This window comes from Pelobates fuscus, chromosome 9, assembly GCF_036172605.1.
Source record: "Pelobates fuscus isolate aPelFus1 chromosome 9, aPelFus1.pri, whole genome shotgun sequence".
In the NCBI taxonomy this organism is placed as follows: Eukaryota; Metazoa; Chordata; class Amphibia; order Anura; family Pelobatidae; genus Pelobates; species Pelobates fuscus.
The window spans coordinates 150694568-150716758 of NC_086325.1; the positions used below are offsets into that span (position 1 = coordinate 150694568).

The 22191-nt window shown below is 41.2% G+C and overlaps 1 protein-coding gene across 4 annotated transcripts in view; it reads left to right on the forward strand.

The window, feature by feature from the left end:
• Positions 1-22191, forward strand: part of MED12 (mediator complex subunit 12) — a 38671-nt gene that overhangs the window by 12497 nt on the left and 3983 nt on the right. For all 4 annotated transcript variants that reach the window (XM_063432763.1, XM_063432764.1, XM_063432765.1 and 1 more), the window contains exons 2-34: positions 967-1071; positions 1243-1434; positions 1857-2016; positions 2114-2286; positions 4202-4312; positions 4394-4648; positions 4852-4998; positions 5712-5811; positions 5893-6029; positions 6203-6334; positions 6456-6585; positions 6835-7064; positions 7535-7615; positions 8293-8454; positions 8542-8686; positions 8769-8887; positions 9659-9802; positions 9955-10118; positions 10301-10432; positions 12821-13048; positions 13179-13323; positions 13434-13554; positions 14183-14284; positions 14430-14543; positions 14631-14794; positions 16270-16449; positions 16662-16733; positions 18331-18488; positions 18584-18745; positions 21049-21160; positions 21432-21521; positions 21712-21821; positions 22033-22168. In XM_063432763.1, the coding sequence (XP_063288833.1) occupies positions 967-1071; positions 1243-1434; positions 1857-2016; positions 2114-2286; positions 4202-4312; positions 4394-4648; positions 4852-4998; positions 5712-5811; positions 5893-6029; positions 6203-6334; positions 6456-6585; positions 6835-7064; positions 7535-7615; positions 8293-8454; positions 8542-8686; positions 8769-8887; positions 9659-9802; positions 9955-10118; positions 10301-10432; positions 12821-13048; positions 13179-13323; positions 13434-13554; positions 14183-14284; positions 14430-14543; positions 14631-14794; positions 16270-16449; positions 16662-16733; positions 18331-18488; positions 18584-18745; positions 21049-21160; positions 21432-21521; positions 21712-21821; positions 22033-22168 (4713 nt within the window). The remainder of the gene's footprint in view (positions 1-966; positions 1072-1242; positions 1435-1856; positions 2017-2113; positions 2287-4201; positions 4313-4393; positions 4649-4851; positions 4999-5711; positions 5812-5892; positions 6030-6202; positions 6335-6455; positions 6586-6834; positions 7065-7534; positions 7616-8292; positions 8455-8541; positions 8687-8768; positions 8888-9658; positions 9803-9954; positions 10119-10300; positions 10433-12820; positions 13049-13178; positions 13324-13433; positions 13555-14182; positions 14285-14429; positions 14544-14630; positions 14795-16269; positions 16450-16661; positions 16734-18330; positions 18489-18583; positions 18746-21048; positions 21161-21431; positions 21522-21711; positions 21822-22032; positions 22169-22191) is intronic.

Genomic DNA, 22191 nt, shown 5'->3' on the forward strand with positions numbered 1-22191 from the left:
GCACAGGTGGTTCCACCCCCACCAAGGATATAGGTGGTGTGCGGGGTCCCAAGGTCAGCAGGAGACCACGGTCAGGATAATAAAATCCAAACTGAATGGCACTTTATTGCTATTCAGTAATGAATGCAGTACTGGCCGCGGGATTCACTTGACAGTGATTTACATTATCACGGTTTCCAAATAGTTTGCAGCAATGAATGATATACTGGCTGGTTATTACTCTTAAGTTGAGGAAGGGTATGGTAGCCACTGAGAAATAACGTTCATTGCTTGCAGTACATGAGATATTACAACTGTGAGGCACATGTTCTTTAATGAAGCCATTTTAAGTAGAGCAGGTTGTTGGTTGTTAGTCTTCTGTGCTAAACTTCTGAGAGAGAATTTGGGGCAACTGTAGCCAAAGTATCTCTCAGTACTACAAGCTAGCTGTGCACAGTGTGAGGCAGATGGATATAAAGCCTTCATCTCTCATACCCTGCCAGACATAGTTCTTGTTAAATTTATTAAACGAACACTCTAATCATGATAAAAAATATATAGACACTGCAATGTTTTACATGGTTCGAGAAGAGGCGGCATCCAAAACCACCACATTAAGATGTCACTCTGTATGAGTCATCTTTGTTGCTTTAAACATTATTAGAATAATATTATATGAATGAGGCCCATTCCGTGTGCTAATTCTGTCTGTAACAAGCTTAGAAAGCTTTCAAGCCAGTTCATTTAGAATTGAGTTGATGTGACTGATTTCTAATTTTTCTGGGCTAGGCAGAGGTAACTTTGATCTTTGTATAATGAAATAGCTCAAGATAAAAAATTCAGCTACATCTTGACCCATCTCTGTGCTTTCTGAACTCCTTTTCTGTATAACCACGATATATAGAAATAAGATGTATAGCGTCTCTCTCGTGCAAGGATGTGGGTTGAATCCAGGAGATATTCATTTTTTTCCCTCTGTTTATTTAGGATGAACTAACAGCATTGAATGTGAAACAAGGATTCAACAATCAACCAGCCGTATCAGGAGATGAACATGCCAGCGCCAAAAATGTTAACTTTAACCCTGCCAAGGTAAATCACCTTTTCCCATAACCCTGCAAATGACCGCTCTGCCTTCCAATTGCCACCATGTACACACCTTTCCTCATCCCACGTGCGTTTTGTTCCCTGGTCCCCAAGATTTGCAACCTACCCTTTTCTTTTCCCTGCTACTCACTTGGTTCATTTCTCCCCACCCCACAGATCAGTTCGAACTTCAGCAATATCATGGCAGAAAAGTTGCGATGCAACACTCTGCCAGATACTGGTCGCAGGAAACCACAGGTTAACCAGAAGGATAACTTTTGGCTCGTGACGGCTCGCTCGCAGAGCTCCATCAATAACTGGTTTACTGACCTGGCAGGAACCAAGCCTCTGACTCACCTCGCCAAGAAGGTAAGTGTTCACAGTACTTTATCCTGCACGGTCTGTCTGTGATTGTATAAAGGGATGTTTGTGTATGCACCAGATGACTTTCGTGATACAGCAGTGATGCTGTATTTAGGATTTGTAGATATTATTTAAATGTCCCTACTGTGTGTTATATGGTAATGTGTGTCTGCAATTCATGGCTTTTTCTTGTATGGTGTACATGTTGTTGTAGGTGCTGTTATTGTGTGAATGCTTCATGGTGATATTTCAATGCACTAGAATACAACAATTTATTTGGTGTTGTGCTATCGTATGTTTCTGTAGTGCTGTTTGGGGATGTGTCTATGCCCATTTCACCCACTCTTTGTATGGTTACTGTATGTGAACTGTGTTTTTAAAGGAATGTAAATATGTGCTTGAATAACCTGTTTTTCTGCGGTGATCAGGTGCCCATATTCGGCAAGAAGGAGGAAGTGTTTGGTTTCCTAGCACGTTACTCTGTGCCTGTGATGAGAGCAGCCTGGCTCATTAAGATGACCTGTGCCTATTATGCAGCCATTACAGAAACCAAAGTAAAGAAAAGACATGTCATGGATCCTTTCATAGGTATTGATTACTCCATTTCTAAGGGCCCAGGTTGCACTGTGAGTGCTACAACTAGGATTTCAGTGGATTAAGTCATTCATTTATTTGCTCTCTGCAGAATGGACCCAGATTATCACCCGGTACCTGTGGGAACAATTACAGAAGATTGCTGAGTATTACCGTCAGATTTCTGGAGGCTGTGTCTCTACTCCTGGGCCAATGCCACAAGAGGTAGAACTGGCACTAAAGCAGTGGGAATATAACGAGAAACTTGCCATGTTTATGTTTCAGGTGAGTGATTGCGTTTCTGGTCACTGTGTGTAGTGCTTAACATTCCCCACCTCGTGGGAATTCTGGGAATCCTTCTTCCAGCCCTGTTTGTATTAAAATGAGATTATGGCTGTCAAAGAATTGACGATACACTACAAATTGAAAATAGAGCTAACAGAATACAGTTGTTTAATTTTTATTTTATTATTTATATAGCGCCATCAGATTCTGTAGCGCTGTACAATGGGATAACAGGGCAGATCCAGGACATTGCAATATGCTTTCTGTTCGCAGCGTGCACAGACAGACACAGGCATTAAAATCAATGCATGGGAATAAAAGGTGCACATAAAAAGTCACGTGTGTTGGAGGGGGAACAGTAGTGATTAGTGACTTTTCAAGTTGGTGGGGAGCCAGACTTGACACAGTCGAATACACATGTATTCGAAACTGTTCCTAAATATTGTTAATCAAGAATAGGAATAAGTCTACCTACCTCCAAATACGTGGACGATACCATATATAAACCTTTATAGATATATTCTTATTAATGAGTAAAATAAATCGGCTCTTTTAGGCCAAACGAAAATTACAACTGCAATACAGAGTTAAGCCACAAGATGCCGCTAAAGGATATTACGTTAACAAATATTTAACAGTAAATTTAAAAATTGATTTAATAGGAAAAAAAACATACATTGAAGCAGATGTATTTGCATTACATTTTTTAGTTATGATATATTCTCATGAGGAGATTATCCTCATGAAAAGAATGTATAACTGAAGTAAAATTAAAATAACTTTAAAATTTATATAAAATAAAAAAGCAGTTTGCCCAGGGTCCAAGTTGTTTTAGTGACAGGCACCCACTGTTGGAGTCACTGATGTGCCTTTTTGGGGGTGTTTATGCGGTGGTAAAGCGTTGCCTGCACGGCAGCAGGCACCTGGTGTTACGAGCACGGCAGCAGGCACACCTGGTGTTACGATGCCTGCCGCTAGTTTTAGTAATCAAAATACAGTTAAGGAGGGAACCGGGAACAATGTGAACACGGCAGCAGGCACCTGGTGTTACGATGCCTGCCACTAGGTTTAATAATCAAAATACAGCTGAGGAGGGAACCGGGAACACTGTGAGCACGGCAGCAGGCACCTGGTGTTACGATGCCTGCCACTAGGTTTAATAATCAAAATACAGCTGAGGAGGGAACCGGGAACACTGTGAGCACGGCAGCAGGCACCTGGTGTTACGATGCCTGCCACTAGGTTTAATAATCAAAATACAGCTGAGGAGGGAACCTGGAACACTGTGAGCACGGCGACAGACATCCAGTGTTAAAGCAGTGCCTGCTGACAGTATTCCTGAGCACAATGCAGTGTCAATACAGTGCAGTGTAGTCAGGCTGGTAGTCTGGCATGTTTACTAAGCCTGTTTTCTTGTCCCACCAATTTGGCGCCCTAATGAGCTCCATTAGGGAACAATAGGGGGCTGCCAGACAGCCAGTGACGGTTGGTGAAATAGAGTACTTTACCCTAACAACAGCAGATGGAAATAACAGAGGGAACTACAGTACCAATATTTAAAGTGAGAGAACACATTTTTATCACACAAATGTTTTAAAGATGTTAGTTTAAAAATATAGTTTATTTTCAATTAAAACATTTCATTCTGCAAGAAAAACTAGTGGGCCACTGCCCCTATGGATAAGCCTTTACTGGGTGCAACTAGCCCCCAGCTCACAATTAAAAATATCTCAGTTTGTGCAGTGTTTGAAGCGGAAACACTGCACCTCCAAATTCCTACCTCCATGACTATTTGAAATAACTGAAGTGGTCTTGGTGGTTGGAGTAACCCTTTCAGGGTTTAATTCATAGAGAGTTCTGTGAATTTAGAAAGGGAGGTTAAGAAGTCTAACTGATTATTTTAATCAATATATAGGATGGGATGTTGGATCGCCATGAGTTTCTTACCTGGGTCCTGGAGTGTTTTGAGAAGATCCGTGCTGGGGAAGATGAACTTCTGAAACTGCTGCTCCCCCTTTTACTGCGTGTGAGTTACGAGTACTAGTACACTGATTGTGGGTTTTGTACAAATCACTTACCTTATTAATCTTTACTTGTCTGTCCCCAGTATTCGGGTTCTCTGGTTCAGTCTGCATACCTCTCCAGGCGTTTGGCCTATTTTTGCACAAGGCGTCTAGCACAGCAGTTGGAGGGCAGTGGGAGCCATACTGGACACCTCCTGACAGCACAGACGGGCAATGCTCTTCCCCCAGCTCCTGCACCCCCTCCTCCTTCTGGGTCTGCCCCTTCGTCTCCTTTTAGTGATCTTCTTCACTGCCCCCAGCATCGGCCCCTGGTATTTGGGCTAAGCTGTATGTTACAGGTACCGTTTCACTTTTTGGTAGTAATTTTCTTGTTCACATCGGTGTCTGCTTTTTGCACATGGAATCAAAACGTTTTGGTGTATGTGTTTCTCACTTATGTATTGTGAATTTGGCTTTCCTTTAGGATCATACTGTCTTTATCCAACACCAAGCTTGAAGAAGTTTAAAAATGCAGGTGTTTCAAATTGTTCTCTCTTTGCAGAGCATTGTCCTTTGCTGTCCCAGTGCCCTTGTTTGGCATTACTCTTTAACTGATAACCGTATAAAGACTGGATCGCCCTTGGATCATCTTCCTATCGCCCCGTCCAGCTTACCAATGCCTGGGGGTAATTCTGCCTTCACACAGCAGGTTAGTAACTCCTCCTCAGAAATGGGTGAAAGTGAGATAAGATAAGTCATTTTGAATTGGATATACAAAAATCAAGAACTGACTTGCTGCCTCATATATTCCACCCATTGACAGATGCCATTGTAATGATGTAATCCATGTTATTAACTTCACCTGTCAGTGGCTAATATGTTGTGGCTGTTCATACGTGACAGGCTACCCTCCTTATCTATTACACACCAATAATAATATAACAGTTCTTTTGTTAGAAAGTTTGTCCTTGTACTTCCATGCAATAAATTTTTATAGAAACAGTTGCTGCACTGTGTATTTGTAATAAGGAATGCTTTGTACATAACTGTCTTTACACTATTAGCAATATGTTACTAACAACACACAGCTATTGTACATCGCTAGGATGGCTTCATTTTATTTCTTGGTATTTGTGTGTGGTGAGATTAAAAGTAAAATATCAGAAGATATAGTTACATCAGTCCGTCAAGTTCAGCCCTCCTCACATCTGTTTTTGCTGTTGATCCAAAAGACGGAAAAATCCTTCTCGACCCCAGAATAGCAGTCCGATCTCTTATTGGATCAAACATAATATGATTGTTCGATAAAACCACAAATTACATATATATGGCTTTTTTTTTAATATATATATATAACTTTGACCATTAGTGTCTTGGGGTCGTTCCAGATCCAACCAATCTTACAGGTCATTTACTTCACAGGTGCGCAGGAAGCTGCGGGAGATGGAGCAACAGATAAAGGAACGTGGACGGGCAGTGGAGGTCAGGTGGTCATTTGATAAATGTCAGGAAGCAACCGCAGGTAATTATGTGGGATTTTCTAGGTTACTGCTCCACTTTCACTTAATGAGCAATGGTCATTGTAAGATGTGTTCTCTTCCAGGTTTTCCAATTGGACGTGTTCTCCATACACTGGAAGTACTGGACAGCCACAGTTTTGAAAAATCTGACTTCAGCAACAACCTGGACTCACTTTATAACCGGATTTTTGGACTTGGCCTCGGCAAAGATGGACACGAGGTGATGAATGCAAGTCAACATATAACTGTTCAGAGTTTTTGTCAGATTAGCGTGAAAATCCGCTTTCTGTGTTGTCTCCCTGTCTTGGATTGCTGTCTTCTCTTGTTGCTCTTTTGGTTCCAGAAAAGCTTCAGGTCTCCTTACCGTATTGTTACTTATTTTTCTGGCACTAGATCTCTCCGGATGATGATGCTGTAGTTGCCCTTCTCTGTGAATGGGCTGTCAGCTGTAAGCGTTACGGACACCATCGCGCACTGGTTGTAGCCAAGTTGCTTGAAAAGAGACAGTTGGAGATTGAAGCCGAAGTAAGTGCTATTATGTTATCAGACACTCAAATTACTGCATCTTAATTATTTGAGTTGCTTACGATCTCAACTTCATCTTAACATCTCTTAATAAGTATTTTTCTTTCTACAATCTTCACAGCGCTGTGGAGACTCTGAGGCAGTGGATGAAAAGGGATCTGTCTCTTCTGGCTCCTTGTCTGCTCTGAGTTCGCCTCCTGTGTTCCAGGAAGTTTTACTCCAGTTTCTTGACACACAAGCTCCAGTTTTAGGTAAGTGTGATGAGCTATGAGAAGCTGTGGGTGATCTGTATGAAATCTCAAGCTGTTGCATGGTCCGTGGTCCCCAGTTAATTTCCATGCAGGTCAGAAAAGCATTGTCTGCAATTCAACTGGTGCAATTTATTTTCATCCTACCCTGCCTGAAACCAGTGTTTAAACCGGACCTTAACTTGCCGTTTATTACATTCTAAAGATGTCTTCTCTTTCATTTTCTCCTTGAAACTTGGTCTCCACATTCAGCTGATCCAGCTAACGAATCGGAGCGCGTGGAATTCTATAACCTGGTGCTGCTCTTTTGTGAGTTGATCAGACATGATGTTTTCTCACACAACATGTACATGTGCACCCTCATATCAAGAGGTGACCTAGGGCTGGACGGACAAGTACCGCGACCCCGCTCTCCTTATGAAGACCCATCGGATGACAATGACCGCAAGGAAGGTGAAGCTAACAGTAGCATTAAACTAGAGGTGAGCAGAAAGTAGAAGAGTCAACATTAGGAATTGACAATCTTTTTGAGAAGTTGAATGGAAGCACTTATGCTTCACAATCAAACATGATTTTAAAGAAATTTCTGAAATATTGCATTTATGTCAGTTTATAAAACTTCCCCAAATCCTCCACTGTACACGAATGGGCCATATGGGCAAAACCACCTCCACCAAAGCATGCTATCCAAACTTGTTTAAAATTGCTAATGTGGAACTTTACACTTCCACAATAGCAATATGCTAAGCAAGGGGGTTGGGACAGTTTTTTTTTCAAACTGCTTGACAGCAACAGAATGTAGTAGTTAAGGTGCTAACTGTGCCTTTTTACTGCAAGCTTTGCCATATGACTTATAAGTTGCAATGTTTTAATTCTGTGCGTCTGGCTATATGTAGATATACTACATGCATACAATATCATATACTTTATATTGATTCTACCTCCTCCCCAGGACACTGCACTTTCAGAAACCATGGATATTGACCACAGTTCAGGAGCTCTGTTTGATGACATGGAAAAAAACGAGTTTCCGGTAATTGTTAAAATGTCAAAATATATCACCCGTTGTCTATTTGTTGTTTTCCCAATTACTTGACTGCTGCAGTTACTGATCATTTTTTGTGGAGCAGTGTGTAGAGAATAGAGGTCAACTATTTATCTCATCATCTCGGTTGGTCAATTAACTTTTGTGTGTACTTGTGTAGTGTGTGCCACTTGCACGTCTTCCTGGTGCACAAGCATGTCAAACAGTTAGAAGTCCCACATCTACACATACAGTGGATAAACCACACAGCGGAAACTGACAGACACACTCTTACGCCCGGAGGACACTGACACACACAGTTACACAAATGAGAGCTGCATGTACAGTGTCAAAATCTTAAATGACAAGTTCTACAGGACACTAGAATTGTGTGTTGTCACCACATTATCTGGGAGCTTTGCGTACATTCACCAATGGGCGCCAGTATGTAGTCTTTAGTACTGTGCTGGCAACAAAGAAATGAAAATCAAGAAAGTAAAAAAAAAGAAAATGGCAAAAAGTTTGAAAATGTGCATTTCTCTAGCACAATGTCCAGAAGATAGGTTAATTTTCAGTTTACAGCGTGCAATTACATTTTCATGACCTGTGCACTTTATAATAACACTCTCAAAAAATGTAGACTGCTTAAATGTGCCACTCTTGTAACATTCTTTTTTGTATTACAGATGTTTTCACCTGCGACACGTGAAGCACGAAGTCCAGGTCTAGATGACGCAGATTGTGATGGACGTCGTGTAACAAAGGGTGTGAGTGGAGACGGTCTTCTTTCTTCCTTGTATGAGCAACCAAGACACATCCAGTATGCCACACACTTCCCCATACCTCAGGTCAGTTTTCAAGTGTCACCGCTTGTAACAAATTACCATTGGGACACAGACCTACTAAACTTCCATTTCTCTTTTGTATTTGTTTAGGAGGAGTCTTGCAGCCATGAGTGTAACCAAAGGCTAGTTGTCCTCTTTGGAGTAGGGCGACAGCGAGATGATGCTCGTCATATAATAAAGAGGATCACACGGGATATCCTGAAGGTGCTGAACCGTAAGAGCACTGCTGAAACAGGTAAGGGAAACTGAGAGTAAGGAGATTGGCCTTAAGGTGAAAATCTATTGTGCTTTTAATTGTAAACTGCCATTTCTCTCAGGGTCAAATGAGGGACAGCGGAGACGCAGGGTTAAGCCTGAGGCCTTTCCTACAGCAGAGGAAATATTCTGTCGATTCCAGCAGCTCTCACATTTTGACCAACACCAGGTAACTGCCCAGGTAAGGAGGATGCACAGGCATGCATACATGTGCTGGTGTAAATGCAGTAGAAGGTTAATCTTTAGATCTTGTTAACAGTTACTAGGTTATCTGTGTACGAGATGGCATGCATTAGCTGTCTGTGAGCCTGACCCTAGGTATTGAATGGGCATGTCTAATTATTAAGTTTGTACTATGCAAGAATTATTATGAATCTGACTTGGTACAAAATGAGCATGTGTTGCACCTGACTAAGTATATCTTTACGGCTGATTGAGGTTCTGTGCAATGCCTGTGAGACTATTGAGCATGTTTGTGTGCCTGGACCCTAGGTACTACACCTGTCTTTATTTCTGACTGAGGTTCCGAGTATGTCTTAGTTCCTGCATTATGGTATGGAGCCTGTCTGGGTGCCTGCGCCATGGTATGGAGCCTGTCTGGGTGCCTGCGCCATGGTATAAAGCCTGCCTGGGTGCCTGCGCCATGGTACGAAGCCTGCCTGGGTGCCTGCGCCATGGTACGAAGCCTGCCTGGGTGCCTGCGCCATGGTACGAAGCCTGCCTGGGTGCCTGCGCCATGGTTCGGAGCCTGCCTGGGTGCCTGCGCCATGGTATGGAGCCTGCCTGGGTGCCTGCGCCATGGTATGGAGCCTGCCTGGGTGCCTGCGCCATGGTATGGAGCCTGCCTGGGTGCCTGCCCCAATGTTATGGAGCCTGTCTGGGTGCCTGCGCCATGGTACTGAGCATGTTGGTTTACTGTGCCCAGTTTTAAAAGTTATCTCCCAATTCCCAGGTCTCTCGAAATGTTCTAGAGCAGATTACCAGTTTTGCACTGGGCCTATCCTATCATCTACCATTGGTACAACATGTTCAATTCATCTTCGACTTGATGGAATATTCTCTGAATATTAATGGATTAATTGACTTTGCCATCCAGGTGTGTTTTACTCCCCTCCTTTTCTGTCTCTTCTCTGATACGTACCCTTTTCCTTTGCTTTCCATGTCTATTCTCAGGTGTGCTTTTCTGCCATTCATACATTGTAGTGAATTACATTGCTTCTTTCTAACCTCTGTCTTTTCCTCCCCAAGTTGCTCAATGAACTGAGTGTGGTAGAAGCAGAGCTCCTACTGAAGTCATCCAGCCTGGTCGGCAGTTACACCATGAGTTTGTGTTTGTGCATCGTCGCTGTTCTAAGACATTACAACACCTGCCTGATCCTGAGTCAGGAGCAGACAGCACAGGTCTTCGAGGGGTGAGAGCAGTGCAAGGGAAGAATGAGTGGGGAAAGGAAGGCGTGTGAGTGCTTATTGAGATAGGTGCAAGAGAGGGGGCTGGATAGTAGACTAGAGCAGCATGAACGTGGGTGGGGAAATTGACTGTTAAAATATGTCTGAAAGTTTATAGGTATATGGCGTACTCTTTGTTCCCTTACAGGCTGTGTGGAGTTGTAAAACACGGGATGAATCGGCTAGATGGCTCATCTGCTGAGCGTTGCATTCTTGCGTACCTCTATGACTTGTACATGTCTTGCAGCCATCTTAAGAGCAAGTACGGGGAACTATTCAGGTTAGTGAGAGTTATATTTTACAGCTTACACTAAACTTTTAACCCTGCAAAAGTATTCCAGAAATCCTTTTTTGTTGTGGAAAGGTTTTCCCAGGTTCGTTCTAATTTTTGTTTAATTGGGCACTCCAAATACCATAACCACAACAGTCGGCTTTAAAGGTAGAGATTGGTAGAATCTTAAATTGAACCTGTCATGCCTAAAATGTATTGGTGTCACTTTAAATAACATAGAGTGTGCTAGTAAATAGCACTGTAAAATTATGAAATATTTTTTATATTTGACCTTTTTGAGCACGTAATTAAAGAGACACTAAGTCACCAGAACAACGACACTTTAATGTAGTTGTTCTGGTGTCTATAGTAATTTTCATGTAAACACTGCCTTTTCACTGTTCTTTGTCTCCGCCTTCCACCCTGCCTGCTTGGCTGAAATCATCAGAATTGACTATCTCAGCCAATCCAATGCTTTCCCATGGTAAAGCATTGGATTGGTTGAGATCATCTATTTCAATCAGCCAAGAGGTGTATCAGGGTCAGGATCCCCTGGCACTGGAAAAAAAGTTAAGTTTTAGAGGGTCAACGTGTTCCGGCTACCTAAATAGTGTTTTTAACCCTATCGGATCAGGACTACACGTGTCTATTCCTGACCCTAAAGTGTTCCTTTAAGGGTGAATCAAAAGGTGGCTCGATTGGCTGCAGGTGCATTTCCCCAGGTATTAAATGGCGTGGTTTTATCCTTATACTAGAAATTCATTATGGGTTGCTTGTGCCATTTAAAGATTCAGGCCGTGGACTACAGAGCTACTACATCTGAATGAGGGCACCAAGTAAGGAACGGTGGTAGCAATTTTCCCATCACAATGCATTTGTGTTTGTATCTCTAACTACCTCAAGGTGAACTTGTCATACACAATTTCACTTTAGTTTGAATGAAGTCACAAAACTATAATAGAATGGTTCAGTGACAGAATATATAATAAGATATGGCAGGCGACTAAGGGATCTTTAGAATCACAGACTCTGTACCGAGTCATTGTTGCTGCTGGAGCTAATATTAACCATTTAAGGACCAAATGTCACAATGTTTTGTAATCACAGGTTTGTCCCTAAATAACCCATGGGGTGTCTTGCTGATTTATCGTTGGTAGCTGCTTTCTGCCCTGCAGTAGTCAATTGTCCAAGTAAGACCCTTAAAGAACAGATTATCACGACACAGACTGTTATCAGTCCTTAAGCAGTCAAGAACTAACAATGGTTTTACGATCTGCACAACCCTCTAACTGACCAGACCAGTTACCCACTGGAATTGCCATGATAAACTGTTATCTTCCAACCAGTTACCTTTTTTTTTTTGGAAGGTTTGGCACACCACATTGCCAGGTTAGAGCATCTTTTGATGATTACGAGCTGCATGGTGTAACTGTAGTTAAACAATATTCTATGATTTAGCCAATGTAATAAATACATCGACTGTCTACCTACAGATATGTCTGCACACCGGAAATGATTCATACCTTGGAAGTTGGTAAATCACCCTAACAAAACAAATGTAATAGTCTACAAAGAAAGATAGTGGGTATCACATGCTTTGAAAAACTTGGAGCCATAATGTCTGATAGATGAATGGAAATTTTTGAGAACCATAAATTTACAAAATTTCGGGCACAGCGTGTAGCATCACCTAGGATTTTTCTAGGCAAAAATAGGAGCTAATTAAATGTAAAAAATTTTTTTTTTCCTACAAGCCCCCTTACATTCAGGTGATTTGGGGGAAATCTTTAAGTATGGGGATATTTGAGCCTACAGTCTATTGTACCCCACCCACCCTTTCCTGAAACGATGATTGATAAGGATTTTAGGGTACTGGTGTTTTGGAGAGATGTATTATCTTGTGCTTGAGAGTAGGTGGTGCGATGGAGTAGTATTGTGGCTGGGAAGTTAGTCAGGTCAATCACTGCACTCCTTGTGACTTGTAAGAATGTTGACTTACTATTGAAGTTTTAGCTGAATTATGCATTATTAAAAAAATAAATAAAAAATTAGTTTTACTCCTTGGATCCTCTTTGTTTCCTCATCAAGTGCCCCAGATACAATGTAGTTAATCTTTTGGAGGGTCCATTTAGGCACATGGTAGAACACTGAAAAGATGACCTTCATGGTGACCATGATGGGAAACTGTAAATCTTATTTTAGAATGCTAAAAACATGTGCTTTTTCACTTAATGCCAAGAATGTTCTGTTCAATGTCTATCACTCGGTATCTTGTAACATTGCATGGTAGATAATTCTGGGGTTCCATAGGGTATGGCAATAACTATTCTCATGAACGTCCAGGCCAAACTAGAGTGTATCTTCTATATTATATATATATCCCTTTTTTCCTCACAGTGACTTCTGCTCCAAGGTGAAAAACACAATATATTGTATTGTTGAGCCATCGGATTCCAATATGCTTTGGGAACAGGAGTTCATGTTGGACACAATCATTAATCCGTCTCCACAGAGTTTAAACTGTGCAATGCTGGGAAAGCTGTTGAAAGACTCTCCTACAAACCGTTACAGCTTTGTGTGCAATGCACTTGTCCATGTGTGTGCAGGAGATCATGACACAGATAGGTAAGGGACCAACCACGTGTAGAATCATCACAAAACAGATTGAGGGCACCATCTTGCCGATAGCTTTGGAATTTGCAGACGTGTATCTCTGAGACTTTTGTTGCAGATCTGACCTCTTTCTTCTCTACAGGGTAAACGACATTGCCATTTTGTGTGCTGAATTAACTGGATCCTGCAAAGATCTGAGCTCTGAATGGCTGGGAGTCTTAAAAGCACTTTGTTGCTCTTCCAACAATGGCACTTGTGGGTTTAATGACCTTCTGTGCAACGTGGATGTAAGTATATAGCGGTGGCCACTTATTTTCCTTTTATAATGTCTACCATCTTTTTATTATACTTTTAATATTGTTCATCTCAAGCCAATAATCACTTTTTACTCCATCAGGTTAGTGATCTCTCTTTCCATGATTCCCTTGCTACGTTTGTTGCAATCCTGGTCGCTCGCCAGTGTCTCTCCCTCGAGGATCTGATACGTTGTGCAGCCATTCCATCGTTACTCAATGCTGGTAACTATTTATTCTATCTCTTGTTAAGTCTAGTGTTAATACTCTGAACATAAATTTGCCGAACACTATTTAAAGGGACACTAGGCACCCAGACCACTTCAGCTCATTGAAGGGGTCTGGGTGCATATTCTCAGGTCCCTTAACCCTGCAATAGTAATGATTGCAGTTATTGAGAAACTGCAATAATGACCATCCAGAGTTCCCTCCACCTCTAGTGGCTACCAGACAGCCACTAAAAGGACTTCAGGGTAGTTAGGCGACTTTTGCTTACACTATGCATAAGGATATCCAGCATCACCCGAAACCTCATAGGAAAGTATTGTATAATGCTGTGCTATGGGGGAAGAATTAATATGAGCGCGGCCATTGCTGCGCATGTGCAATGGGTCTCAGCCTACTGGAGAGAAGCGTACATCCGAGTGACATCACTGCGTGACTCGGGTAAGTAACAAAAGGGTTTTTCAACCCCTTCGGCACTATAGGGAGCTATAGTGCCAGGAAAGCAACTTTGTTTTCCTGGCACTATCGATTCCCTTTAATGTTGTTTAATGCTCATTTCCATTTCTCTAGTATTTTTTGTAGTCCAACAGATCAAATTTTTTTTTTTTTTTTTTTTCTCTCCGCACAGCATGCAGTGAGCAGGATTCAGAATCTGGAGCAAGGCTTACATGTCGTATATTGCTGCAGCTTTTCAAGACTCCGCAACTCAACCCATATGAACCAGACGGAAGTGAGTGCAATGTTCAATAAGTTGGGAAAAGGTGGTTGAGCTTGAGTTGAGGAGGGGACGTTGGCAGTCAGACAGGAGGATGTACATATTTTGAGTGAATCTGAGAGGTTCGTTATTATTAAAAACAAAAACTGATTGTTTTTAGGCAAGCCAACATTTGGGATTCGCTCTTCCTGTGACCGCCACCTGCTGGCAGCTGCTCAGAATCGCATTGTCCCTGGGGCACTATTCGCTGTCCTGAAGGCTGTTTTTGTATTAGGTAAGATGTGAGTTTACCTCTTCATCCACTTGTTTCCTATCGTGGAATCTGCCACTGTCATGTATTTCCTGCCCCCCTTTTCTGCAGGTGATGCAGAATTGAAAGGTTCTGGATTTTCTCTCCCAGCGGGTACTGATGATATCACAGAGGAAGATTTGGCAACCAAGAAGACAGGTGGTCGTCCTGTCTCCATAGAAACAGCCAGCCTAGATGTTTATGCAAAATATGTTCTTCGTAGCATCTGCCAGCAGGTGAGTTTGTAAAAATAGGTCACATTGCCTGCACCCTGTGCTTGCTGTACTGCTGTTCAGTAGAGGAACATTTTCTACCAGAGAGGCTCCAGGCCATCCCTCCGCAATGTGCAGGGGACTGCGAATGTCACCACCTTATTGTACACGAGAGCCTGTGTGGCTCCAGAGTACAGAGCTACTTCCTGGAGGCAGGGACTGTGGGGCACACTATACACTACATAAACAGGGCTGTTACAACTCGACTCCTGGTGTGTGGTTATTATGCTCACATATAGATTTCTGTTTTGTTTTCATTTCTTGAAATGTCAGTAGAATCCTTTCACATATCTGTAAGCAGATATCTGTCTATTTTTTGTTTCTATTCATCAAACCTGGTATTCACATTTTTACAATAATATTTTAGAATCGGTCTGAGGCATTGCAAGGCTTGAAATAATCTCCATTTTTTTTTTTTTTTATCCCTTCATATTTCTGTGAAAGAAGCATGAATAAATGAAGAAATAGTGTAAATATACACCGGTTTAATTCCTTTTTCTTGCATGTCTGAACAGGAATCTTTACACATTTTTTTGTTTGCTATGCTTTCCGTGTTTCAAATAAATGTTAAGTATATTTTAATGAAAAGCACCCAGTAGTGAGGTCAGCCAATAATCGAGGAAAAAGAGGAGGATTTAAGCAGAACATTCTAAAGGGACTTTAGAGATAATTAAAAAAAAAAAACCCGCTCATAATGAAAAGTATTCCCTACTGTAATTTTAAATAAACCTGCAGTATTAAAAACATGTAAACAAATGTAAAAACTGCAGATTCTGATAAAAATCATTTTATGTTGAAAATAAAACCATAATGGATCTGTTTAAGTTTAGCGTTTGCTAATACAAGCTGTTTATTCATTAAGGTGAATTTGTTGTATTATTTAAGTTCAGGCCCCTCTTGCTTTGAAACTCAATTCAGTTCCCAATTTACTGAGCCGATTCAGTTCTCCCTGAGCTGGTTTTGTATGCATCCCGTCTCTACATCCCTGTATAGAGTCACAGTGCTCTCCATCTTTGCATAAGGGGTGGATTTTTAGTGCTGTCTGCCATCGTCCATTTTTCGCCACCAGTTTTTGGGGCGGTTCGTTTTTTTTTTTTTTTGGTTTTGTTTTTTAAATTATAAATTAAGTGGTTGTTGAGTTTGTTTATAATTTTTCTTCAATTTAAAAAAAAAAAAGGGGGGGGTACAGAAAAGAAAGGTTGAAAAAGTGTTACAAACAATCCAAAATCCGCCCTATCCAATTAAGCAGTTGTATTGCGGCCCTTTTGTTTTTGCAATTATGTTTTTAACTTTGTTCACATCACATAAGATTTCTGTTAGTCCCAAATCCTGTTTGTGCCTTATTATATGGTCTCTGCTAGTGCAAGAAGCCTTGTGCAATGCTATTCTATTTGCTTAAGACTGTGTGCATCATGTTTGCTGTTGTTTTTCACTGCTAGGAGTGGGTAGGGGAGCGTTGCGTGCGCTCTCTATGCGAGGACTCAAATGACCTACAGGATCCAGTTCTCAGCAGTGCGCAGGCCCAGCGCCTGATGCAGCTGATTTGCTATCCGCACAGACTCAATGACACAGAGCAGGGCGACAACCCACAGAGGCAGCGCATTAAACACATCTTGCAGGTGAGCATGGATAAGTGTTAAACAAAGGTTGCTGACAATCTGACGTTCCTTTTTGAGATGGAAATATGAAACACCCTGAACATCCCTTCCAAGCTTAACCTTTTTCCATTAAATACAATTCTCACTCTCATTTTCTTATTGTCTTTGCTATATTTCCCCCCGCCTCCCCCCCCCCCCCCCCTCTCTACTTACATGTGCTTTCCTAATTGCAGAGTTTGGATCAATGGACAATGCGGCAATCTTCACTGGAGCTGCAATTAATGATCAAACAGACATCGAGCAATGTAAGAAAAAACAGTGTTGTGGTGTTTGGTTGTCTTTATCTGTCTTGCATATAGTAAACTTTCTGTGTTACTGTGTGTGTAACAATTAAATTACAATACGTAATGGTAAAGTTTGTATCATGGAAAGTAATGCCAGCGAGGCACTATAACCATAACACTTAGTTCTGTGGTTACATAACTATATAAGGCTAGTGTTCGTTCCTTAGCAAAGCACCTAGTCATCTGCCAGAGATTGTTGTGGGTCACACTGTTTGTGATGGCTGTCTGTAATAGAACTGCTTGGAGACCATATCTCCTGATGGATATTGATAGTTTAGAGAGGGTTCAGAGAAGGGCTACTAAACTGGTTCATGGATTGCAGGATAAAACTTACCAGGAAAGGTTAAAGGATCTTAACATGTATAGCTTGGAGGAAAGACGAGACAGGGGGATATGATAGAAACATTTAAATACATAAAGGGAATCAACACTGTAAAGGAGGAGACTATATTTAAAAGAAGAAAAACTACCACAACAAGAGGACATAGTCTTAAATTAGAGGGACAAAGGTTCAAAAATAATATCAGGAAGTATTACTTTACTGAGAGGGTAGTGGATGCATGGAATAGCCTTCCAGCTGAAGTGGTAGAGGTTAACACAGTAAAGGAGTTTAAGCATGCGTGGGATAGGCATAAAGCTATCCTAACTATAAGATAAGGCCAGGGACTAATGAAAGTATTTAGAAAATTGGGCAGACTAGATGGGCCGAATGGTTCTTATCTGCCGTCACATTCTATGTTTCTTCCATATGTCACATGACACGTATATAGTTAAGGAGTACTTACTACCAGGCCTCCGTAGGTTAGATTGGTCCCTGTTTTGATACAGACAAGTAGGGGAAAGTTATTTTGTACTTCTTGTTGGAAAGACATGGGTGCCATTAAAGCAATGCCAAAAAAAACAAGTGAAAAGGAACTGAGATGTGATGCAAAAACCACCACCGTAAACTAGAAATCACTTACAAAATACATTGGGGGGGAAAAAAGCTGCACTTCCTAAAATAAGTTTGGGTAATCCACTAAGCTGTGCTTCTGAAAATAGTAATTATAAGCTACACATAGGGGGTATTGTATGAACACAAGAATAGAGAAACACATTACACTTATCACCCTTTAAAGGGATCAGATGGTTCAGGTACATTCTTCTATATCTAATTGTTCTTGTATGAGAATGTATTGCATCGTTTTTTTCTGTTTTCATAAATCGTTGCACTTACAGTTTAGCAGCTAAAATCAAGCATGTCACCACTCTGTGTGGGCAGATAGATGGATTTCCCTTTAAGCTGCTTAAACTGTTTCCAGAGACTCTCCGTAGTTTCCGTTTCTCCCAACAGCAACCTCCGCAAAGCAAAGAACAGCCATTACTGTAACAAGGGGATTCCTGCTGCCTGTATGCGGGGAATTTCACCCATATCACCACATGGAGTGGGGATATGATTGATTTTAGCTGCTAAATTGTCCCATCTATAAAAAAAACTAGCTTAATGAACCAAGAGGGTTTTAACATGTGTCAGGTGAAAAGATGGATTTGATTTTTTTTTTTTCTCCATGTAAACCAGGAAATGAATTCACTTCTGGAGAACATTGCCAAAGCAACTATTGAAGTGTTCCAACAATCTGCTGAAAATGTTTGTACAGCTTCTGCCACAAATCCTCCACTCAACAATGCACCTCCCAGTAACACTCCTCCCAATGCCAAGACCAAACCAGTGCTCAGGTATATAGCCCATTCTTTTCTGTTTAAATCTCCCACCAACCCAACTAGTAATGCATGGTTTCCCATATCTGACCCTTTAATCCCCCTTCTTTCAGTGCTTTGGAGCGGTCTGGTGTATGGCTTGTGGCTCCTCTGATAGCAAAACTGCCAACGTCTGTACAAGGCCATGTCCTGAAGGCAGCTGGGGAGGAACTAGAGAAAGGACAGCACCTTGGGTCCTCATCTCGCAAGGAACGTGATCGACAAAAGCAGAAAAGGTAAATGCAGCTGCTTGGGGTACTCTTGTTTAAAGGATAGTGTTCCTTCTGTTGTTTAAAAATGTTTTTTTTTTGTTTTGTTTTTTTAAATGGATATTGTGATCAGGTTTGATGATCTTTGGTCCAATCAATGCTTCTTTTAGAAAAGCATTGTAAAGCTTGGGCATAATTCAGAGCTCCATCATTCTCTCTGATGAACAATTTACTGAATTCAGTTATTCTCTATGAGAAGCATTAGCTGTGTTCGGCATCATCCCAAACATGCAGACTGTCAAAAATGGTCTTAACGAAAATGTGCCTCTAGGAGTCAAAATTAGGCTGCCCAATTTATTGTAATATTTTGTAAAGAATTTATTTATGTATTCATTGGCCATTAAAAAACAAAGGCCCCCTGATATACACACACACACACACATTAATCTAGTGCCTACGTTTGTCAAGCCCTGCTCTAGTGGCCGTCAGACACACGTTCTGGTAAAACATTGCTGGGTCTCACAAATGGCAATATTTTACCTGTCTGAGCAAAGGGACAGCTTCTGTGCAGTTGAAGGTTTGATGCTTAGACTCTCTAATGCTTAATTGCTTTTTTCATGGTGAATTAGGAGTGTTCATATGATAACTGTTTCTGTACCTTCTTTCTAACTCAAAATTACGCCAGTGAGGGTTTAGGTAGTGTTTTCAAACATGAAATATTTACCATATAGGTTTCTAGCACATACAGTTGAAGGCAGCTCAAACACCAAAACTAGAGTCTCTCTCTGTTCCGGTCAATTTTCCTTTTTCTTTCCTTCTACCATAAGTGTTTTTAAACATGTCGTAAAACACCACCAGGGAAATAAAATGGAAACAGAGCGTATCAGTCATGTTTCAACCCAGTCCCTGACAATCCGAGACTTTTAAACCTTATTTGACCATGCAATGTCTTAGAATATGCCACTCATTTAGCATTTAGCTATCTGATTATCATTCTGTATTCTACTGCCTTGCACATTGGCAATTTAGAATGGAGCTTCCCAGAAATTGTGCTAATGCCTTAGGTCTTCGAAGGGTTAATAAACCCTACCTCGTCAATGCTTTTCATGACAGGCTGTTCCTAAGCAACAAAATTGCAATATTTGCTGCATAGCTGCAATCATTTTCAACCCTTAATCGTACTGTAGCACATGTTAGACTAACCCTAAATTATAGAGCATAAATTGTCTAAACCTGCCTCATACATATATTTATATATACCGGAGCTGTACGTTACTGAGAGATAAGTAACCAGAGAATAAAAAGAACACACACTTTGCAATTCATCAGTAAATCAAGTGAACGTAGTTATGATTAAGCTGTCAGTCATCCACTTCTACAGGTCTGGAAAATGAGCCTGTTCACCAGTCGGGGGTAAATATTTGTAGTTGATGTGCTCGGGAATGAGTATTACACTGCTTTGAAAAGCAGCTCATGTAGGAGTACTTTGCACAATCGATATCCTCTCTCACGGTTATTAAAGGGACAGGCATCACTTTATTTATTTTATTTAAACCAGCAAGCTAACACTTTTAAACAAGTATACAAACCAGAATATATAAAACAATTGCATTGTTGGGCACGCATCTCAGCTGCAGAAGAGGTGTGATGCATGTACCTGTTTAAAGGAATACTTAAAAACCATTACCACCTCAGCCCACTGTAGTGAGCATGGTCCCAGGATTGCCCTGGCGCCACCCAACTGTAAGACGTCAGACTGTTTGACAGTATGACAACTTGATAGCCAGTTTTCTCTAGCAGAAAATGGGAGCACTGAGTATCGAGAGGTTCGACTGATTTGACCTGCCTACCCCCTCCACTGGGTACCACCTTCTAAATGGGTATAACACCTTTAAGGGGGGCTTTTTAAAACAAAACTGGCAAGACAGTGCCCTTTAACGGACCACTATAGTCACCCAGGCCACTGCATCGCAATGACGAGGTCTTGGTGCAGTGATCCTGTCCTTTTAACAAGAAACGCCACAAATTTGAGTGCTTGATACCCTAGCTTACAGTCTTAACTAATATGTCACACGTATTGACAAAACAGTGCATCCTTTACTTACTGATGTAACAGTGTATCACCTACCCTCACTACTTCTGTATCTTCAAAGTCTAAAATTGAGCACTTAAATTGGCGTTTATAAAATCCCTGTACTGTATCCAAATGTATCATGTAGACAGTGTCCTTCCAGGAAACCTATCAAAATCTATTCAAACATCATTCTACCAACATGTCATTATCAGTGCTGTTGATTGATCATATTTCACTGTTTGTTTTCCACCTCCAGCATGTCTTTGCTTAGTCAGCAGCCATTCCTTTCTTTGGTTCTGACTTGCTTAAAGGGCCAGGATGAACAGAGGGAAGGATTATTGACCTCACTGTACAGTCAGGTACAGCAGGTAAGTGAAACTGATGTTAGTTTTTTCTATCCTGAAATGCTAGCCCTATTTTTCTTATTTCCATCAGTGATTTTATTTCCCATTTCCTTCTGCCTGGAATATCATGCTGCTCCTTCAGTGCAACACCCCTCCTCTGCCTCCCGTATATTTACCTCCAGTCTCTCTCTAATCCATCTCACACTCAACACAGCCCTTATTGAAGTTCTATTTTATGTTTATATTCCCACTCTGCTTATATATGACCTCTGACTCTCTTTACCCGTCCCTATAGATTGTGAGTAACTGGCGAGAGGACCAGTACCAGGATGATTGCAAGACCCCTCAGTTGCTGCATGATGTCTTAAAACTAAGACTTAATTTGGTGAGTTTTGTAAAACTGTCTCCTAATTGAAGCAGTCTTAATGAACATGAAATTGGAAATAATATTGGGAGAGCACAAATACAATGTGCATGTGGTTTAATATGGCTGGATTTGCCTTGTCACCTTGTTTTAGCACTGTGAATATTCTACTGTGTGCTGTGTTTCTTCTGACTGTTTGTTGCTGCTGCAGGTGGGCGGTATGTTTGACACAGTTCAGCGAAGCACTCAGCAGACCACAGAGTGGGCCGTGCTTTTATTGGACATTATCAGCAGCGGCACAGTCGATATGCAATCTAACAAGTAAGCTTTTCACTATATGTATTGCTATAAAGACTCCAATATATATATATATATATATATATATATATATATATATATACAACATCTCCCCTTTAATTACCGGTATTACTCTCGTTCACTATTTATTATTCTCTTTTATTTCAAAACTTTTCCAGCTCTTTTGTCCGACACACACAAAAAATTATTTTGTAATCTCTCCTATTCCTACCAGCGAGCTCTTCACTACAGTCCTAGACATGCTGAGTGTGCTGATTAACGGAACTTTGGCAGCCGACATGTCCAGTATCTCTCAGGGCAGCATGGAGGAGAACAAGAGGGCGTACATGAATCTGGTGAAAAAACTTCGGGTAAGGCTTCGTCTGTGTTTTCC